Source organism: Salmo salar, chromosome ssa18 (genome assembly GCF_905237065.1).
Source record: "Salmo salar chromosome ssa18, Ssal_v3.1, whole genome shotgun sequence".
In the NCBI taxonomy this organism is placed as follows: Eukaryota; Metazoa; Chordata; class Actinopteri; order Salmoniformes; family Salmonidae; genus Salmo; species Salmo salar.
The window spans coordinates 68,969,480-68,991,604 of NC_059459.1; the positions used below are offsets into that span (position 1 = coordinate 68,969,480).

Below are 22,125 nucleotides of genomic sequence, written 5' to 3' on the forward strand. Positions count from 1 at the left end.
TTGGTTTATTAATAACTTTTCAAGTTCATAACTGTGCACTCTCCTCAAACAATAACATGGTATTATTTGACTGTAATAGCTACTGTAAATTGGACAGTGCAGTTAGATTAACACGAATTTAAGCTTTCTGCCAATATTAGATATGTCTATGTCCTTGGAAATGTTCTTGTTACTTACAACCTCATGCTAATCGCATTAGCCTACGTTAGCTCAACCATCCCACAGGGGACCCACCGATCCTGTAGAGGTTTTAAAGAAAACGACTCAACTGAGTGACCCAATGCCTGCAGCCCAGTGGTTGGGTCAACCAAACAGCCCAGCGATTGGGTCAACCAAACAGCCCAGCGTTTTTTTTTGAGTGTGACTCTATTTCCTCAAGATCACTGTGACCCCCTAATGCTAGTATAATAATGTAGATTATGTAAGTAATGTATATAATGTAGATGCAGATAAGGTAGATCATGTGGGAAATGTAGGAACTCTAGATGTGGATAATGTAGAAAATGTAGATGTATATACTGTAGATAATGCATGTAATGTCAATGTAAGTAGTGTAGATAATGTAGGTAATGTAGGCAATGTAGATGTACAGTAGATAATGTAACTAATTGTGCACGCTGAGGCTACAGTGTAAATGTGTGTTTAGTTTACGTCATTCTATTTTATCTCTGACAGTCTGACAACAAAACATCAGAGTGACATTCACACTCTGATTATGAGTCAAGTTGGCTTGTCTCCAGTACTTGCCCATCTTTCACTGTCTGTCAAACAGAGATGACACATTCCACACCTTCATCCCAAATTGGCCGAACCGCCTACTCAAAGAGCCCAATGCAACCTAAACTCCTTATTCACACAGCCCATCCTAACACTGAGACTGGCTCTCTCGCACATTCTCTCTCTCTCACACACACACACACACACACACACACACACACACACACACACACACACACACACACACACACACACACACACAACATTATCTCTGCCATGGAGAGGGCCCTTCCCTCCCCTATATATAAGTGGATGCAGAGGGTCCCCATACAGAGAGCCAGTAGCAGCTTGTCTGTGTGAGAGAGACAAACAGCCCACGGAGGAACAACTCTACCAGTCTACTGCAGCCTTCCCCTCTTCAACTTCTACAGAGGTGAGTTTAGTCTTCACTGGTCACTGCAAGCCCTTTAATTCGGCCCATGTATCCATCTCTCCATTTTGTTACATACTACAGCACCTTTAAAAAAAATTCTAAACGCTAATAAAAGCAGATTTTATGTGGGTACCTGGGGGCTTATGAAAGTTCTAAATGGAATGTTCCAGTTCCAGCATGTGAACAGAGTGCTGGTTTGAATTGTTCTTTATTCCACACCATGATCTGGTTCAGTTTATTCCACACTGTGATCTGGTTCAGAATCAGGATTATTTGATGCTTCTGCATCTTTTTCTTTTCCTTTACTTCAGCATTTGGTTGTAAAATGCTGTTAAACTATTAATGCAGGAGTCACGTTTGCACAAGTGTGTATATTTATGTTAATGCATGTTCACACCACACTACATGCAACTGTATGGGGACATTTTTGTAGTGCAAAGGCATTGCGCAAAGTGGAAAAAATGATATAAAGCTATGGTTACATTTGAAAAATGTCCTCAACAATGTAAAGAGAAGACTTGATGTATTGCTTCGTTAAAACAATTTTTTAATAATCAGCTCCTTATAACACACATTGTAGAAGAAAAGTTTCAAACTAAATCACACTGCGAGATTATAAGGAGGTTCCCGGTATTTTTTGCACTCTGAAAATGTAGCCCTGTACAGTAAAATAGTAATACCCTGCAGCATTTCCACAACAAATAGGCACAGTCCCAAAGAACATCTATAAAAACCTGTGGTGATGTTGTTTCTACAGAATGCACGTTTGTGTGCACTCTAAAAAAATGCTGGGTTGTTTGGTTGACACAGATGCTGTTTGGTTGACATACACCCCAAACCTGTCTCCTGGACCAGCACAGCAAACGCCCATTACATAACGACTCCATTCTCAAATAGGTGTTTGTGCCACAAAGCTGCATGACGTATGATGTGCCATACTTACATTTTATGAAAACAACCATTGTGTATTGAATTATTAAAACAGTGATACCACACTCTTACATACTCGTTTCAATAAACCCCCCCCCCCCCGCTCCTCCCTCCTCCCTACCTATAATAAACAGGCTGTGAAAGTAAAGACCCCCAGGGGGGATGGTTGGGTGAGGTGATCTTTAGCTTAGTGTTGCTTTATCAAATCAAATCAAATGTTATTTGTCACATGCGCCGAATACAACAGGTGTAGTAGACCTTACAGTGAAATGCTTACTTACAAGCCCTTAACCAACCATGCAGTTTTACGAAAAAAATACCTAAAAAAATAAGAAATAAAAGTAACAAATATTTATAGAGCAGCGTTAAAATAACTATAGCGAGGCTATATGAAAGGGGCTACAGAGTCAATGTGCGGGGGGGCACTAGTTAGTAGAGGTAATTGAGGTCACCTGTACATGTCGGTAGAGTTATTAAAGTGACTATGCATAGATAATAACAGAGAGTAGCGTAAAAGAGGTGGGGGCCAATACAAATAGTCTGGGTAGCCATTTGATTAGATGTTCAGGAGTCTTATGGCTTGGGGGTAGAAGCTGTTTAGAAGCCTCTTGGACCTAGACTTGGCGCTCCGGTACCGCTTGCCATGTGGTAGCAGAGAGAACAGTCTATGACTGGGGTGGCTGGGGTCTTTGACAATTTTTAGGGTGTCCTTTGACACTGCCTGGTATAGAGGTCCTAGATGGCAGGAAGCTTGGCCCCAGTGATGTACTGGGCTGTACGCACTACCCTCTATTGCACCTTGCGGTCGGAGGCCGAGCATTTGCCATACCAGGCAGTGATGCAACCAGTAAGGATGCTCTCGATGGTGCAGCTGTAGAACCTTTTGAGGATCTGAGGACCCATGACAAATATTTTCAGTCTCTTGAGGGGGAATCGGTTTTGTCGTGCCCCCTTCACGACTGTCTTGTTGTGCATGGACCATGTTAGTTTGTTGGTGATGTGGACACCAAGGAACTTGAAGCTCTCAACCTGCTCCACTACAGCCCTGTCGATGAGAATGGGGACGTGCTCGGTCATCCTTTTCCTGTCGTCCACAATCATCTCCTTGTCTTGATCTCGTTGAGAGAGAGGCTGTTGTCTTGGCACCACATGGCCAGATCTCTGACTTCCTCCCTATAGGCCGTCTCGTCATTGTCAGTGATCAGGCCTACCACTGTTGTGTCATCGGCAAACTTAAGGATGGTGTTGGAGTCGTGCCTGACTGTGCAGTCATGAGTGAACAGGGAGTACAGGAGGTGACTGAGCACGCACCTCTGAGGGGCCCCTGTGTTGAGGATCAGCGTGGCGGGTGTGTTGTTACCTACCCTTACCACCTGGGAGCGGCTCGTCAGGACATCCAGCATCCAGTTGCAGAGTGAGGTGTTTAGTCCCAGGGTCCTAAGCTTAGTGATGAGCTTTGAGGGCACTATGGTGTTAAACGCTGAGCTGTAGTCAATGAATAGCATTCTCACATAGGTGTTCCTTTTGTCCAGGTGTGAAAGCGCAGTGAGGAGTGCAATAGAGATTGCATCATCTGTGGATGATCGACTTGCAGTATGTGTCTAGAGACTTAATTTACTTCCATGGTTTTGATGTTAGTCCCTATAAGATGGAAGCTTGTGGCTCAATGGAGTTTGAACTAATCCAACATTAGTAACTTTGCACCACTGCTTGTAGTTTATGATGGGGTCTAATAGCTTGTTGTTTTATGACTGCTGGACCTGCGCTAAATGCAAAGCCTATTTCGTGAACTGCCAGGTTTGGACTTGGATACAGAGTATATAGTTTCTTCATTTATATTTTAACCCCTACTTACTATTATTACCTCCTACTTGTAAATCTGTTCCATAATATTACTTAATTTTACCACAAATACTGGCATATTTGTATTGGTACATAGTCTTTTTCGCTACGTGCCCAAATTATCAAAATGACCCACCGCAAATGGAATGTTTTTACTTTTTTTTAAATGAATCCAACATGTTGATTCTAAACAAAGAAATGTGATGACATCACTGTTGTGACCCCCGCTGACACAAAATCAGGGATGATTCAAGTTTAGAATTCCTTGATCGTTAACAACCCTTTTTCTCTTTAATTCAGCTGAACTGCACAGTTTAATGGCACTCAGAATAACACAACGCCAAAACAAACAACACAAAAATGTTTGACTTTGCCAACCGCTTTTTGGAATTGCGCCCTCGTTTCCTTTATACAGCACATAATTAAACAAGAAAAAAACAAACACAGGCTCCTCTCAGTGAAACCACAAAGCCTTTCATACGTAAGTTTGCTGATCTAGTCACTGATATGCAAATATTTATTTGATATATATACATGTGGCTTGTGTTAAAGTTTACGTGTGTCTCATCCAGCTCCGTACTCACGCTCACTACTGCTGCCATACCTCAATGTGAAACAGATGGTTGTCGGAACAGTTCATCCCTTAGCATCCTGAATATGAATGGAGTTGTCAGTGATATGCTACCATCGATGGAATTTAGGACCGGTGTTCATTAAGCATCTCAGATTGCTGATCTGGGATCAGATCCCCTCCTGCCCATTTCATATTATTCTTTATGAACTTCTGAACTGTTCTGCGGTATCGTATATCATTATCACTCTGTCTGTCTGCTTGCCTGTCTGTCTGTCTGCTTGCCTGTCTGTCCTTCTGCCTGTATGTCTGTCTGCCTGTCTACCTGTCTGTCTGTCCTCCTGCCTGCCTGTCTGTCTGTCTGTCCGTCCATCTGTCTGTGTCCAAGGCCTGTGAGGTGACATTTCAGCGCTAGTACCATGTCTAACCTGGAGCCCGCAGCCCAGCCGCTACCCCAGGTGTCCCACCGCGGCCGCAGCGCCGCCCCCATCGCCAGCTCCAATGCAGAGGGGGAGGAGGTGCCTGAGTTTGATTCCTTCGGCATAATTGGGCCCCGAGGACCTCCTCCACTCAGGGGTGAGGAGGAGAATGAGCTTGTCTAACTATCTTAGCTGGCATGCCTGCTGGCAAGGTTGGTAGACTTTAGAAAAGCAATAAATAAATATACTGAATAAAACTCATATTCCTTTCAATATTTTACCCAGATTTTAGCAGAGATGCAGAAAAGCCTTTTCTTTTTTATATATTTTTTTAAAGAACCAGCAGTCAGGAGGATACAGACAGCACAAGAGGTATGCTTAGATATGCTGAAAAATATACATCTTTTTTACTTAGAATTAAGCATAACGATTATGGCTCTAGATTACAGGAAAAAAGCTGTTTCAGGTGTTTGAAAAATGAAACATTCTCAAATGTATGGATGGGGGGGGTCATAGCCCTACTTCGGACCACTTCGAACAATGCTTCCCATTCTTAATGTGGGGTCTTAATTTGAGTACATTTGCTACTGCAGGAAAATAATCCTGCAGCAACAGGAAATGTGAATTATAAGTAATTGACATTTTGGAAATTACAAACTTTCAGAAGCCTTTTTAAATCTCAAATGCACTTCAATCAAGTCCAGGCTTAACTGAATGACAACAAAGGTTGAATAATTTGGGGTATGGCCTCGTCTCCGAGGAATGCTCCTTGGAGCCAGATAATGATGAGAGGTTGCTCTCTCTCTCTCTCTCTCTCTCTCTCTCTCTCTGTCTCCTGCCCCCTCTCTCGCTTTTTCTCCCGCCCCCTCTATCTCCCGCCCCTGTCTCTATCCCTCTCCCTCTCCCTCTCTCTCACCCGCACCTCTCTCTCCCGTCCTCTCTCTCTCCCGTCCTCTCTCTCTCTCTCCCGCCCCCTCTCTCCCCCACTCTCTCTCTCTCCTGCCCCCTCTCTCTCCCACTCTCTCTCTCTCCTGCCCCCTCTCTCTCGCTCTCTCGCTCTCTCTCCTGCCCCCTCTCTCGCTCTCTCTCCCGCCCCCTCTCTCCCGCTCTCCTGCCCACTCTCTCTCTCTTGCGCCCTTTCTCTCTCTCTCGCCCCCTCTCTCTCGCTCTCCCCCATCTCGCTCTCCCTCTCTCGCTCTCCCTCTCTCGCTCTCCCTCCCTCCCCTTCTCCCTCCCTCCAGAGTTCTTGGACATCTGGGACGTGAACATGCTGCGGAGGCCAGATGAGGTCAATACGCCACAGCACAGCACACACCTGTATGCCAGTGACCACCTCATTGTCCGCAGGGGCCAGGAGTTCCAGCTCAAGGTGACCTTTGACCGTCCTTACAAACCCTCCGATGATCAGTTCGCTGTGGAGTTCATCATTGGTGAGATAAATAAACCCCCACCTAAAAAGCTTCCCAGAATCAAAAACATCTCACTCTGTATCCATAGTTACTAGTTTAGAAGGAGTTCAAAAGTAATGTCATGAAAGAAATGTACATTGTTAAATGCTCCTGCAGTTTTTAATCTAACAGCTTGAAACATAATCAAACTAAGGAGGGATTCAACAGTGTGCATGTAGTACTGTATCTATCTTTCTTTATTGAATCAGTGGTTAGGTCTACCATAGCTCTAGTCCAGGGTGTTACCGTAGCTCTAGTCCCGGGTGTTACCGTAGCTCTAGTCCATGGTTTACTGTAGCTCTAGTCCAGGGCGTTACCGTAGCTCTAGTCCAGGGTGTTACCGAAGCTATAGTCCAGGGTGTTACCGAAGCTATAGTCCCGGGTGTTACCGTAGCTCTAGTCCAGGGTGTTACCGTAGCTCTTGTCCAGGGTATTACCCTAGCTCTAGTCCATGGTGTTACCATAGCTCTCGTCCAGGGTGTTACCATAGCACTAGCCCAGGGTGTTACCATGGCTCTAGTCCAGGGTGTTGCAATAGCTCCATGTTACCATAGCTCTAGTCCAGGGTGTTACCATGTCTCTAGTACCACATCTCTAGTTCAGGGTGTTACCATAGCTTAATGCGAAGGCTCGGTGTAAGGTGATGCTGCTGATCTGGGGTCAGTTTTGCGTACTCCCCACTAATGGTTAAAGGTCCAAAGCAGCCATTTGTATCTCAATATCAAATAATTTCTGGGTAACAAGGAAGTACCATACTATGATTGTTTTCAATGAAAATGGTAAAAAAAAATACAAAATAGATTCTCAGCAAAGAGCAATTTCTCAAACAAGAATTTTGCTAGAACTGTCTGGGAGTGGTTTGAGTGGGGAGGGGAAAACTGAAAATGAGTTGTTTTTGGTAGAGAGGTTTGGAACTCTCTTTCTTAGTGGTTTATTAACTCATTTAACACCTGGTGATGCTACCATGGAAGGCCAAAACCCCATCCCAGCAAAACAGGCTGAAATTTCAAACATTTTCAAACAGCTCTTACACTATAAGGACGTTATCATAAATGTCATAATTTCACAGTATTATTCCAACCTCATAGCATGGAAATAAATATAAAACAGAATAAAATCTAGTTTTTGACTGCACCTGGCCTTTATGGTTACGATTGGGGAAGGGGGAGCTGATCCTAGATGAAACTTCATCCCCGGAGCGGAAGTCACAGTGTTAGCAAGCTAGCAAGACATGTCATTCCTCTTGTTCCACCAATCCACCAGGGGGCAGTCCCCAGTTCAGTAAGGGCACCTACATCCCTGTGTCTGTGGCCAAGGACCGCCAGAGCCCGTGGGCCGGCCGGGTGGTGGACAGCACCGACAACGTAGTCACAGTGGGCATCACCCCCGCGCCAGACTGCATTGTGGGAAAGTGGCGCACGTACGTGGCGGTGGTGACGCCCTACGGAATCCGCAGGACCAGGAGGGACGAGAGTCGAGACCTCTACGTCCTCTTCAACGCATGGGCAACAGGTCTGTGATCGACACTGACTGATGACAGCTATCCCACTAGTCTGGTCCCACATCAGTTGTTTGCGCTGATTAATTGATTGATTGATTGATTGATCAAGCTACCTCTATCTTGTTTAAAAACATACAGTTGAAGTCGGAAGTTTACATACACCTTATCCAAATACATTTAAACTCAGTTTTTCACAATTCCTGACATTTGATCCTAGTAAAAATTCCTGTGGGTCAGAAGTTTACGTACATTCAATTAGTATTTGGTAGCATTGCCTTTAAATAGTTTAACTTGGGTCAAACGTTTCGGGTAGCCTTCCACAAGCTTCCCACAATAAGGTCGGTGAATTGTGGTCTATTCCTCCTGAGCTGGTGTAACTGAGTGAAGTTTGTAGGCCTCCTTGCTCGCACACGCTTTTTCAGTTATGCCCACAAATTTTCTATAGGATTGAGACCAGGGCTTTGTGATGGTGACTCCAATTCCTTGACTTTGTTGTCCTTAAGCCATTTTGCCACAACTTTGAAAGAATGCTTGGCAGGTAGCGTAGTGGTTAGAGCGTTGGACTAGTAACCGAAAGGTTGCAAGATAGAATCCCTGAGCTGACAAGGTAAAAATATGTTGTTCTGCCCCTGAACAAAGCAGTTAACCCACTGTTTCTAGGCCGTCATTGAAAATAAAAATGTGTTCTTAACTGACTTGCCTAGTTAAATAAAGGTAAAATATGCTTGGGGTCATTGTCCATTTGGAAGACCCATTTGCGACCAAGCTTTAACTTCCTGACTGATGTCTTGAGATGTTGCTTCAATATATCCACATAATTTTCTTTCCTCATGATGCCATCTATTTTGTGAAGTGCACCAGTCCCTCCTGCAGCAAAGCACCCCCACAACATGATGCTGCCACCCCCGTGCTTCACGGTTGGGCTGGTGTTCTTCAGCTTACAAGCATCCACCTTTTTCCCCCCAAACATAATGATGGTCATTATGGCCAAACAGTTCTATTTTTGTTTCATCAGACCAGAGGACATTTCTCCAAAAAGTACGATCTTTGTCCCCATGTGCAGTGGCAAACCGTAGTCTGGCTTTTTTTATGGCGGTTTTGGAGCAGTGGCTTCTTCCTTGCTGAGTGGCCTTTCAGGTTATGTCGATATAGGACTCGTTTTACTGTGGATAAAGATACTTTGTACCTATTTCCTCCAGCATGTTCACAAGGTCCTTTGCTGTTGTTCTGGGATTGATTTGCATTTTTCACACCAAAGTACGTTCATCTCTAGGAGACAGTACGTGTCTCCTTCCTGAGCGGTATGACGGCTGCGTGGGCCCATGGTGTTTGTACTTGCGCATTATTGTTTGTACAGATGAACGTGGTACCTTCAGGCGCTTGGAAATTGCTCCCAAGGATGAACCAGACTTGTGGAGGTCTACAATTTTTTTCTGAGGTCTTGGCTGATTTCTTTTGATTTTCCCATGTTGTCAAGCAAAGCGGCACTGAGTTTGAAGGTAGGCCTTGAAATACATCCACAGGTACACCTCCAATTGACTCAAATGATGTCAATTAGCCGATCAGAAGCTTCTAAAGCCATGACATCATTTTCTGGAATTTTCCAAGCTGTTTAAAGGCACAGTCAACTTAGTGTATGTAAACCTCTGACCCACTGGAATTGTGATACAGTGAATTATAAGTGAAATAATCTGTCTGTAAACAATTGTTGGAAAAATTACTTCTGTCATGCACAAAGTAGATGTTCTAACCGACTTGCCAAAACTGTAGTTTGTCAACAAGAAATTTGTGGAGTGGTTGAAAAACGAGTTTTAATGATTCCAACCTAAGTGTATGTAAACTTCCGACTTCAACTGTACATTCTGATCATAGAATTTTGAATTCCATTCTAGCGTTCTGTTTTCCCTTCCATCAGGCGATTCTGTGTTCCTGGATGATGACGATGAGAGGGAGGAGTGTGTTCTCAACGAGGTGGGGGTCATCTACCACGGGGCGTATGACGACATGTCTGAGCGGCCCTGGAACTTTGGTCAGGTACAAATCATTTTACATTGTTTGGACAATCATTTCGAACACAATTTCATCGACTATGTCTGTTAATAAAGCCCAAGAGGCCATGCTGTGTCGTGAATATAGTCACAGATAAATGGGGTTGGTTGGCCGTGCAGCAGAGATTTTCCACACATGTTCCACACGAGATGTTTTCCACTCATGTATTGCTTTGAATACAAAGACTGGCCATAAAACCCTCATACGTATATTTACAAGTTAATCCTCAATTTTAAACTTTGCTTGTTGCAGTTTGACTATGGGGTGCTGGATGCCTGTCTGTTCATCATGGATAAAGCTGCCATGCCCATCACCAACCGGGGCGACGCCATCAAAGTAGCCCGGAAGGCCTCCGCCATGGTGAGGGTTACGTGGTTACCACCAGTCAATACAACGCAGAGAACCCTTTCAGATAACATTCTTACAAACTTTTCCCATAGTACATTTATAAGTAAAACTCAATGGAGAAATGAAAAAGCCATACGTGGAAGACAGATTTGTACAGAAGAGATTTTACAGAAGACAGATTTGTACAGAAGAGATTTTACAGAAGACAGATTTGTACAGAAGAGAGATTTGTACGGAAGACAGATTTGTACTTACAACTCAATGTAGGCATGTAAAAGGCTACTGTTGCATCCAAAATGCCACTCTTAGCATATAGTGCACTACTTTTGACATGGCCCATAAGGCTCTGGTCAAACTAATGCACTATAAAGGGAATTGGGTGCCATTTCAGACTCAAACTACAGCATATTTACCTCTCTGTCTCCCAGCTGAACTCTCATGACGACGACGGGGTGCTGGTGGGGAACTGGAGCGGTGATTACACCTACGGAGTGGCCCCCACCTCCTGGACAGGAAGCACTGAGATCCTCCTCAACTACTCCAGCAGCAAGACACCCGTCTGCTACGCCCAGTGCTGGGTCTATGCTGCCGTCTTCAACACCTGTGAGACACAACACCACCGTTCATCCCTTAGTACAGTGTTTTCCAATCCAGTGTTTTCCAAGACATTCATACTAAGGTATCCTGGTCCTGGGGACCCAAAGGGGTGCACATTTTTGTTTTTGCAACTAGCACTAATACACCTGATTCTAATCAAAGGCTTGATGATGAGATGATTAGTGGAATCAGCTGTTTTAGTACTAGATCAAAAGCTTAAATGTCCACCCCTTTGGGTCCCCAGGACTAGGATTGGGAGACATTGCCTAAGTATGAATGGCTATACCACCCATTATTAGAGAATGAAGAGTGTTTGAATAGGGGTGGGTGGGGTTCAGTAGTAGTCTACGGTTTGGATTGACAAGTTGCTGCTGTTTAGTTTATTGTAACAAACAGAATTGAAATAACTTATTCCCCTCTTTGATGTGCAGAATTCCTTATATTTCTTTGTATTTGCTGATTAAATCATTTTCCTTCCCTTCCCACTCCCCAGTCCTGCGCTGTCTGGGCATCCCCGCCAGGGTTGTCACCAACTTCTACTCTGCCCACGACAACGACGGCAACCTGAAGACTGATGTTATCCTGGATGAGAATGGCAGAATTGACAAGCACCGCACCAAGGACTCCATCTGGTAGAACTGATTCAGAGCGACAGACGATAATTGAAATCATTTGACAATCAGTGTTAGTGAATGTAACATCATATTCGGTGTAAAAATTGATAGTTTGAGAAATAATCTTGATTTCTAACGCTGGTAACCCGTTGTATAAAAGCAATAATACACTTGAGGCCATGTGTTATGACATTTTTATCATGGCTGTGGTGGTCGAGCTGCTGCTTTTGCAACAGCTAATGGGGATCCTAATAAAATAACAAATACCACTCGGCTTCGCCTCGTGGCTATGACCACATCACAGTCATGATAAAATGTCATAACACATGGCCTCATGTATTATTGCTTAAGTAGTTCATTACCACGTTTCTGCGCTGAACTAGTTTGAATATTTGCTTAATGAACACCTCAACTCCCTTCAGCCAGCGTCCCACATAGTTCAACTTAATTTTTTTGTGAACTATTGTAAATGGAATTCAAGTAACCCTCCCAAAAAACAACATTTTGGTGAATCGCTCAGCACTACTTCATTTGGTAGAACTGATTTAGTGACAGACAATGCTTGAAATAACCTTCTGATTTGAATTGACCATTTAAAAACACAATTCATCCACGAGAGTGCATACACTGCATTTAAAGAGTACACACACTGCATTTAAAGAGTACACACACTGCATTTAAAGAGTACACACACTGCATTTAAAGAGTACACACACTGCATTTAAAATCATTGGATGTTACAGTGAAATGATGGGATGGTTGTGTTGTCGTAGGAACTACCATTGCTGGAACGAGTGCTACATGAGCAGGCCGGACCTTCCTCAAGGGTTTGGGGGCTGGCAGGCTGTGGATGCTACACCCCAGGAGACCAGCGATGGTGAGGTGTTCCTACACACACGTTTACATGCAAGTGCACCCACGTGCCCACACACACATTCACATGCGCACACACACACATGCGCGTGTACACTTTTACTGACCTTGCTGACCATGTTATACAATTTCTACATTTTGTTCGCTAATTTAAGAGGTGCTATGTTATACTGTACTGATACTTATTTGTAATAAAATACCTAATGTGTCTTTCTATAGGGATGTACAGGTGTGGTCCTGCATCCGTCCAGGCCATCAAACACGGACAGATCTGCTTCCCGTTCGACGCACCATTCGTGTTTGCCGAGGTAAAGACTACAACGATGAACCATCCTAGTGGAGCAGGACACTAACTGCACAGGACAGTATACAAAATGTTACAACCCCTACTGGCCACTTACCAAGAAAGCTCATTTAAAGTTTGAATCACTGAACTCTTAGTCTAACAGTGAATATGCAGTACCTATACATATTTGGGGGGTTATTACCATGGTAATACATATGGTTATCTATATATGGTAATACATATGGTTATTTATATGGTAATATTTCAATCAATCAATCCAATTTATTTATAAAGCCCTTCTTACATCAGCTGATGTCACAAAGTGCTGTACAGAAACCCAGCCTAAAACCCCAAACAGCAAGCAATGCAGGTGTAGAAGCACGGTGGCTAGGAAAAACTCCCTAGAAAGGCCAGAACCTAGGAAGAAACCTATAGAGGAACCAGGCTATGAGGGGTGGCCAGTCCTCTTCTGGCTGAGCCGGGTGGAGATTATAACAGAACATGACCAAGATGTTCAAATGTTCATAGATGACCAGCATGGTCAAATAATAATAATCATAGCGGTTGTCGAGGGTGCAACATATATAGATGTATATGGTTATATATATGGTAATACATGTGGTTATATATATGGTAATACATGTGGTTATATATATGGTAATATATATGGTAATACATATGGTTATATATGTGGTAATACATATGGTTATATATATGGTAATATATATGTAATACATATGGTTATATATATGGAAATACATATGGTCATATTCAGTGCATTCAAAAAGTATTCAGACCCCTTGACATTTTCCACGTTTTGTTATGTTACAGCTGTATTCTAAACTGGATTAAATCTTTTTTTTTTCTCATCAATCTACACACACTACCGCATAATGGGCAAATGTATAACAAAGCAACAACTGAAATATCACATTTACATAAGTATCCGGACCCTTTACTCAGTACTTTGTCGAAGCACCTTTGGCAGAGATTACAGCCTTGAGTCTTCTTGGGTATGACACTACAAGCTTGGCACACCTGTATTTGGGGAGTTTCTCACATTCTTCTCTGCAGATCCTCTCAAACTCTGTCACGTTGGATGGTGAGGCCTCTGGCTGGACCACTCAAGGACATTCAGAGACTTGTCCCGAAGCCACTCCTGCGTTGTCTTGGCTGTGTGCTTAGGGTCGTTGTCCTGTTGGAAGGTGAAGCTTTGCCCCAGTCTGAGGTCCTGAGCAAGTTTTCATCAAGGATCTCTCTGTACTTTGCTCCGTTCATCTTTCCCTCGATCCTGTCTCCCAGTCCCTGCCGTTTGAATTTAGATTTTTTTAATTGAACCTTTATTTAACTAGGCAAGTCAGTTAAGAACGAAGACATATTTTACAATGATGGCCTACCCCGGCCAAACCTTCCACTAACCTGGACGACGCTGGGCCAATTGTGCACCACCCCACAGCATAATGCTGCCACCACCACGCTTCAACTTAGGGATGGTGTCATGTTTCCTCCAGACGTGACGCTTGGCATTCAGGCCAAATAGTTCAATCTTGGTTTCATCAGACCAGAGAATCTTGTTTCTCAAGGTCTGAGAAGTCATTTAGGTGCCTTTTGGCAAACTCCAAACAGACTGTCATGTTCCTTTTACTGAGGAGTGGCTTTCGTCTGGCCATTCTACCATAAGGCCTGATTGGTGGAGTGTTGCAGAGATGGTTGTCCTTCTGGAAGGTTCTCCCATCTCCACAGAGGAACTCTGGAGCTTTGTCAGAGTGACCATCGGGTTCTTAGTCACCTCCTTGACCAAGGCCCTTCTTCCCCGATTGCTCAGTTTGGCCGGGCGGCCAGCTGTAGGAAGAGTCATGGTGGTTCCAAACTTCTTCCATTTAAGAATGATGGAGACCACTCTGTTCTAGGGGACCTTCAATGCTGCATAAATGTTTTGGTACCCAACCCCAGATCTGTGCCTTGACACAATCCTATCTCAGAGCTCTAAGGACAATTCCTTCGACCTCGTGGCTTGGTTTTTGCTCTGACGTGATCTGTCAAATGTGGGACCTTATATAACAGGTGTGTGCCTTTCCAAATCATGTCCAATCAGTTGAATTTACCACAGGTGAACTCTATCAAAAGTTGTAGAAACATCTCAAGGATAATCGATGGAAACAGGATGCACCTGAGCTCAATTTCGAGTGTCATAGCAAAGGGTCTGAATACTTATGTACATGTGATATTTCCGTTTTTTTATTTTTTTCAAAATAATTTAAAAACCAGTTTTTGCTTCGTCATTATGGGGTATTCTGTGTAGATTGATGAGGGGAAAGATTATTTTATACATTTTAGAATAAGGCTGTAACATAACAAAATGTGGAAAAGGGAAAGGGGTCTGAATACTTTCCGAATGCACTGTATATTACCATATATTACGTCATTACAATAATGACAAAATATATGACCAAATATATGACTAATTGACTAATGAGTGGTTTTACATGATGAACGTGTTCCATTCTTCCTGTGCTGTAGGTGAACAGTGATGTGGTGTTCTACTCACGGAACCCCAGGGACGGAACTCTGGAGCCGGTCAAGGTCAACAGCAGCCATGTTGGCAGGATGGTGGTGACCAAAGTGCCCGGCCAGGATGCTCGCCGTGACATCACTGATCAGTACAAGTTCCCTGAGGGTAGGAGAGGAGGGGTGGAGGGATGGAGGGAGAGTCACAGAGCAAACACTTAAAGGGCCGGTTTCCCAGACACAGATTAAGCCTATAGTCCTGGACTAAAAGGCATGCTCGATGGAGAATCTCCAGTGTTTTAAAGTTCAGAACTAGGCTTTGTCTAGGATACCGGCTCAAAAAGTGTCAGTCTTTGTCAGTTCCTGCTTACTCCAGTGCCATAAAAAGTATTAACACCCCGCCATATCTGACTTTCCATCACGTGAATCTTACCCCTGTGATGGTTAATTTCTTTACTATCAAATGAGGAGAGACAAACTTATCACACAAGTCAGAGTTATACTTGAACTAAATCTGTATTCACGTATTAATAAGGGAGCAGGTCAATACAACACACACATATAAAGAGAATCGATTGAGTGCTATACATTACCGATGGCTGGTCGACGAATCATTCGTTGAGAACCCCGAGACAAAAGTACAAAGGTATTTTATAGCCAAGATACACGCCCTTCAGGCTACATGATGAACAACAGCTGTTTGGAATGGGTCACAAGGTTAAGATTTGTATGAAAGATACTTATAATTCACAGCTTCCCAGCTGCTGCAAAAACAGTTCTTATTGTGTAGAGACCAAGGTCTGGCCCTGGAGTCATCTCTCCCTGTTACTTTATAGAACAGAAACATTAACTCATGCTCTGGAATGCGATATCACCCAAAGACATCGTAAATCTTCCAGAGGCCCCTCCTCAGTAGAACACACACAGATCAGTGTTCTAACAACCCCTTATTCTGTTGCATAAAACAAGCATTTGATGCAATAACAGAATTACAACATAATCTTGTCATTTCTGTTCTGACACCCACTAAAGAAGGTAACAAAATGGAAAAAGAAGGGGTTTTGTCTCTTTGTAAATGGGGTACCACCACTCTAGAAACTTCTGAGAGAGACCTTATAATCTCTCCCTCTCGCCACGTCAACAGGTAGTCCCGAGGAGCGCACGGTGCTGGAGAAGGCGGAGGAGTACGGCTGTCATCGTGAGAAGGCCACCCCTCCGGAGGCTGACGTGGAGCTGGACATGCCCCTGATGGAGGTGAGGGTGGGGGACGACTTTGAGCTGAAGCTGGAGTTCAACAACACGAGTGACCAGGCGCGTACCGTGGACGTGTACGTCAGTGGCAACGTGGTGTATTACACTGGAGTCACCAGCTCTGAGTTCCTCTTCAAGACACCTAGAGTGATTCTGGATCCCAAGAAAGGTAGGCGGGTTGAGGGAAGAGGAGGGGCTGAGGAGTGTGTGTGTGTATGTCCGTATGTGTTAAGGGGTGCATGTAAGATCAACATTCTCTCTACTAGGAGCAAGCTAGTTGCTCTACAATATTTCTTAAGCAGGAGCCCCAGAAAAAAACATGAAAAAGAAAATAAAACTCAAGGAGACAAGCACATCCTAAGTCTTCCCTGTGTGTTTTCCCAGCTGAGAAGCAGGTGATGGCGGTGCGTTCCCAGGACTACATGAGAAAACTGGTGGAGCAGGCCAACCTCCACTTCATTGCCACCGGGAAGGTCAAGGAGACCGGCCAGATCATCACCAGCATGAGGGTCGTCACCCTACACACACCCAAACTCTCTGTAGAGGTAGGTCATATAATGCTACATACGTCAAACTCTCCATCCAACTAATGTTCAACCATTAATTTATATTGTATTAAATGAAATTACATTCAATAAAAAAACATACTCATCCACATAGGAGGACACTCTTCTGAGGCTGCTGACACTCATCTGAGGCTAAGAATTTTTGTTGACCATGTGACCTGACCATATGGTGACCTGACCATTTGATCATGTGACCTGACCATGTGACCTGACCTGGTTTGATGGACTTTTTCCTGGTCTGGTCACCTGGTGGTAACTTTGAACATCGTGGAAAGCACAAAATGAATCAATTTGTTCTGTATATAAAGTACAGTGGATTTTACAAATATGCTGCATTTCTCGATCTTAGCTGGGTCTTCGCGACTAGGGTCAGGACTGTTCTAAACTGTCATCCGCCCCCCTGTAGGTGTCTGGTCTGGCCAAGGTGAGTGAGGAGATGATGGTGACCGTGGAGTTCACAAACCCATTCAAGTTTAACCTGGAGGATGTGTATGTTCGTGTGGAGGGGCCAGGAGTCATGCCACCCAAGTATAAACATTACAGGTGAGCAGTGTGTGTGTGTGTGTGTGTGTGTGTGTGTGTGTGTGTGTGTGTATATCAAATCAAACTTTATTTGTCGCATGCGCTGAATACAACAGGTATTCAGGTATTCAGGTATTCAACAGGTATTCAACAGGTATTCAACAGGTATTCAGGTACCTTACTGTGAAATACTTACTTACAAGCCCTTAACCAACAGTGCAGTTCAAGAAGAGTTAAGAAAATATTTACCAATAAACAAAAGTAAAACATAATTAAAAGTAACACAATAACATAACAATAATGAGGGTATATACAGAGGGTACCGGTACCGAGTCAGTGTGTGGGGGTACAGGTTAGTAAATGGTCATTTGTACATGTAGGTAGAGGTGAAGTGACTATGCATAGATAATAAACAGTGAGTAGCAGCAGTGTACAACACAAATGGAGGAGGGGGGTCAATGTAATAGTCTGGTGGCCATTTGATGAATTGTTCAGCAGTCTTATGGCTTGGGGGTAGAAGCTGTTAAGGAGCCTTTTGGACCTAGACTTGGCGCTCCGCTACCGCTTGCTGTGTGGTAGCAGAGAAAACAGTCTGTGTCTTGGGTGACTGGAGTCTCACAACTTTATGGGCTTTCCTCTGACACCGCCTATTATATACACTACCATTCAAAAGTTTGGGGTCACTTATAAATGTCCTTGTTTTTGAAAGAAAAGTACATTTTTTGTCCATTAAAATAACATCAATTTGATCAGAAAATACAGTGTAGGCATTGTTAATGTTGTAAATGACTATTGTAGCTGGAAACGGCAGATTCTTTATGGAATATCTACATAGGCGTAAGGAGGCCCATTATCCGCAACCATCACTCCTGTGTTCCAATAGTACATTGTGTTAGCCAATCCAAGTTTATCATTTTAAAAGGCTAATTGATCATTAGAAAACCCTTTTGCAATTATGTTGGCACAGCTGAAAACTGTTGTCCTGATTAAAGAAGCAATAAAACTGGCCTTCTTAAGACTAGTTGAGTATCTGGAGCATCAGCATCTGTGGGTTCGATTACAGGCTCAAAATGGCCAAAAACAGAGACCTTTCATCTGAAACTCGTCAGTCTATTCTTGTTCTGAGAATTGAAGGCTATTCCATGCGAAAAATTTGCCAAGAAACTGAAGATCTCGTACAATGCTGTGTACTACTCCCTTCACAGAACTGCGCAAACTTGGCCCTAACCAGAATAGAAAGAGGAGTGGGAGGCCCCGGTGCACAGCTGAGCAAGAGGACACGTACATTAGAGTGTCTAGTTTGAGAAACAGATGCCTCACAAGTCCTCAATTGGCAGCTTCATTAAATAGTACCCACAAAACACCAGTCTCAACGTCAACAGTGAAGAGGCGACTCCGGGATGCTGGCCTTCGAGGCAGAGTTGAAAAGAAAAAGCCATATCACAGACTGGCCAATAAAAAGAAAAGATTAAGATGGGCAAAATAACACAGACACTGGACAGAGGACCTCTGCCTAGAAGGCCAGCATCCCGGAGTTGCCTCTTCACTGTTGACGTTGAGGCTTGGCCCCAGTGATGTACTGAGCTGCACGTACTACCCTCTGTAGCATTTTACAGTCAGATGCTGAGCAGTTGCCATACCAGGCGGTGATACATGGATCTGGGGACCCATGCCAAATCTTTTCAGTCTCGTGAGGGGAAAAAGGTTTGGTTGTGCCCTCTTCACGATTGTCTTGGTGTGTTTGGACCATGATAGTTTGTTGGTAACACAAACTAGTTCGTTGACACCAAGGAACTTGAAACTCTTGGCCCGCTCCACTACAGCCCCGTTGATGATAATGGGGGCCTGTTGGGCCACCTTTTCCTGTAGTCCACGATCAGCTCCTTCGTCTTTGCTCACATTGAGCGAGAGGTTGTTGTCCTGGCACCACACTGCCAGTTCTCTGACCTTCTCCCTATAGGCTGTCTCTTCGTTGTCAGTGATCAGGCCTACCACTGTTGTGTCATCAGCAAACTTAATGATGGTGTTGGAATCGTGTTTGATAACGTAGTCGTGGGTGAACAGGGAGAACAGGAGGGTACTAAGTACACACCCCCGAGGGGCCCCAGTGTTGAGGATCAGTGTGGCAGATGTGTTGTTGCCTACCCTTACCACCTGGAGGCGGCCCATCAGGAAGTCCAGGATCCAGTTGCAGCGGGAGGTGTTTAGTCCCAGGGTCCTTAGCTTACCTGTGTGTGTGTGTGTGCATGTGTGTGTGTGTGTGTGTGCATGTGTATGTGTGGGCTTGTGTGGGATTGCACTCATGTACTGTATGTATGTTTCTATTCCAGTATGATCACAGCAGGCTCGTCCCTGATGTGGACGGAGGGTTTCACCCCCCGTAGGGCGGGGCCAACTAAGCTGATGGCCATTCTGGACTGTGCTGCCCTCAGACAGGTGTACGGACAGGCCCAGCTCACCGTCAAGCCCTGAGCAACACAGGAGACAACACATCTACAGCCCTGTTACAGCCTTGTTACAGCCCAGCTTGTCACAGTTTAGAGATTATGGGCTCTATTCAATCCGCATCGAGGAAATTCAGCTTTACTGAGTGATTAAAATTTAAAGGCAATGTTCCCCCTTTAGCGCAGTCTGCAATCACGTTAAACGCTGCATATGTCGGCTCAATCGGAAATGACCTTATCGCGGAATCGATATCGCTTCAGCAATACAGATTGAATAGAGCTCTAGGGTTGAATTGTTGCTTTTGTTAACTTTAGTACACCGATCATGTAGCTTCACAAAATATATATATGTTCTAACTATGCAACATTTAGTGTAGTTCAATGCTGTTGTTTTGTTTTCACATGACTTCTATAGCCTACAATTAAAAGACAACTACATAATACATGTAGCTACTCTAACCCAGCTACCAACAGTTTAGAGATTGGGTTGCTTTGTTGTTAAATATTAATGAATGCATCTATGATCATGTTGTTTCACAAAATAGAACTACAGTATGTAATGTAATGACGTTAAGGACAAGTTAAGTGTCATTTTTTTGTTTTAACTTTTGACTTCTAGCACAACATTTTTTATATCACCCAAATAAAAGAATACACAATGGTTTGGCAATATTCTGTGCACTTCTATTTGTAAAACAGTGATGTACACATGCAAATGAAGCAACAAAGTGATTCATCATAGTGTAAAGTGCAGTTTTATGATGGGAGGCAAAGTGAAAGATCCTTTCTGTAGCTCACTGTAGCTCAGTTGGTAGAGCATGGCGCTTGCAACGCCAGGGTTGTGGGTTCGATTCCCACGGGGGACCAGTACTTAAAATTTTTTAATAAATTGTATTGTAAGTCGCTCTGGATAAGAGCGTCTGCTAAATGACTAAAATGTAATGTAATATATAACATTCTATTGGTTGCACAAATTTTGTATAATAACTTAACCTGTTAGGGCTAGGGGGCAGTATTGACACGGCTGGATAAAAAAATGTACCCGATTTAATCTGGTTACTACTCCTGCCCAGTAACTAGAATATGCATATAATTATTGGCTTTGGATAGAAAACACTCCAAAGTTTCTAAAAATGTTTGAATGGTGTCTGTGAGTATAACAGAACTCAAATGGCAGGTCAAAACCTGAGAAGATTCTGTACAGGAAGTACCCTGTCTGACCATTTCTTGGCCTTCTTTGCCATCTCTATCCATTACAAAGGATCTCTGCTGTTACTTGACACTTCCTACGGCTGCCATAGGCTCTCAGAAGGCGGCAAAAAGCTGAATCGTGGCTTTGCAGGCTCTGGCTGAAAAAAAGTAGCGCGTTTGGGTAGTGGCTGCTTACAGTACTGTGAGACTCAGGCGCGTGCCCGCGTCGACCGAATGCTTTGTTTTCTTTCCTCTGTTTACCTAAACGGAGATTCCCGGTCGGAATATTATCGCTTTTTTACGAGAAAAATGGCATAAAAATGGATTTTAAACAGCGGTTGACATGCTTCGAAGTACGGTAATAGAATATGTAGAATTTTTTTGTCACGAATTGCGCCATGCTCGTAACCCTGATTTACCATTTCGGATAGTGTCTTGAACGCACGAACAAAACGCCGCTATTTGGATATAACGATGGATTATTTTGGACCAAACCAACATTTGTTATTGAAGTAGCAGTCCTGGGAGTGCATTCTGACGAAGACAACAAAGGTAATCAAACTTTTGTAATAGTAAATCTGACTTTGGTCAGGGCTAAACTTGGTGGGTGTCTAAATGGCTAGCCGTGATGGCTGGGCTATCTACTGAGAATATTGCAAAATGTGCTTTCACTGAAAAGCTATTTTAAAATCGGACACCTCGATTGCACAAAGGAGTTCTGTATCTATAATTCTTAAAATAATTGTTATGTTTTTTGTGAACGTTTATCGTGAGTAATTTAGTAAATTGTTAGTAAATTCCCCGGAAGTTTGCGGGGGTATGCTAGTTCTGAACGTCACATGCTAATGTAAGAAGCTGGTTTTTGATATAAATATGAACTTGATTGAACAAAACATGCATGTATTGTATAACATAATGTCCTAGGTGTGTCATCTGATGAAGATCATCAAAGGTTAGTGCTGCATTTAGCTGTCTTCTGGGTTTTTGTGACATTATATGCTAGCTTGAAAAATGG

At 43.5% G+C, this 22,125-nt stretch overlaps 1 protein-coding gene across 1 annotated transcript; it reads left to right on the plus strand.

Moving 5' to 3' along the window:
- The first annotated feature begins 954 nt into the window (after positions 1-954).
- LOC106577836 (coagulation factor XIII A chain) lies at positions 955-20,580 on the plus strand. Its single transcript, XM_014156198.2, has 15 exons — positions 955-1,150; positions 4,882-5,069; positions 6,154-6,342; positions 7,624-7,872; positions 9,777-9,895; positions 10,163-10,270; positions 10,687-10,861; positions 11,349-11,487; positions 12,243-12,346; positions 12,562-12,650; positions 15,149-15,305; positions 16,281-16,556; positions 16,772-16,932; positions 17,360-17,496; positions 19,806-20,580. The coding sequence occupies exons 2-15, from the start codon at positions 4,913-4,915 to the stop codon at positions 19,945-19,947; spliced, it is 2,202 nt and encodes a 733-aa protein (XP_014011673.1). The 5' UTR covers positions 955-1,150; positions 4,882-4,912; the 3' UTR covers positions 19,948-20,580.
- Positions 20,581-22,125: the final 1,545 nt, after the last annotated feature.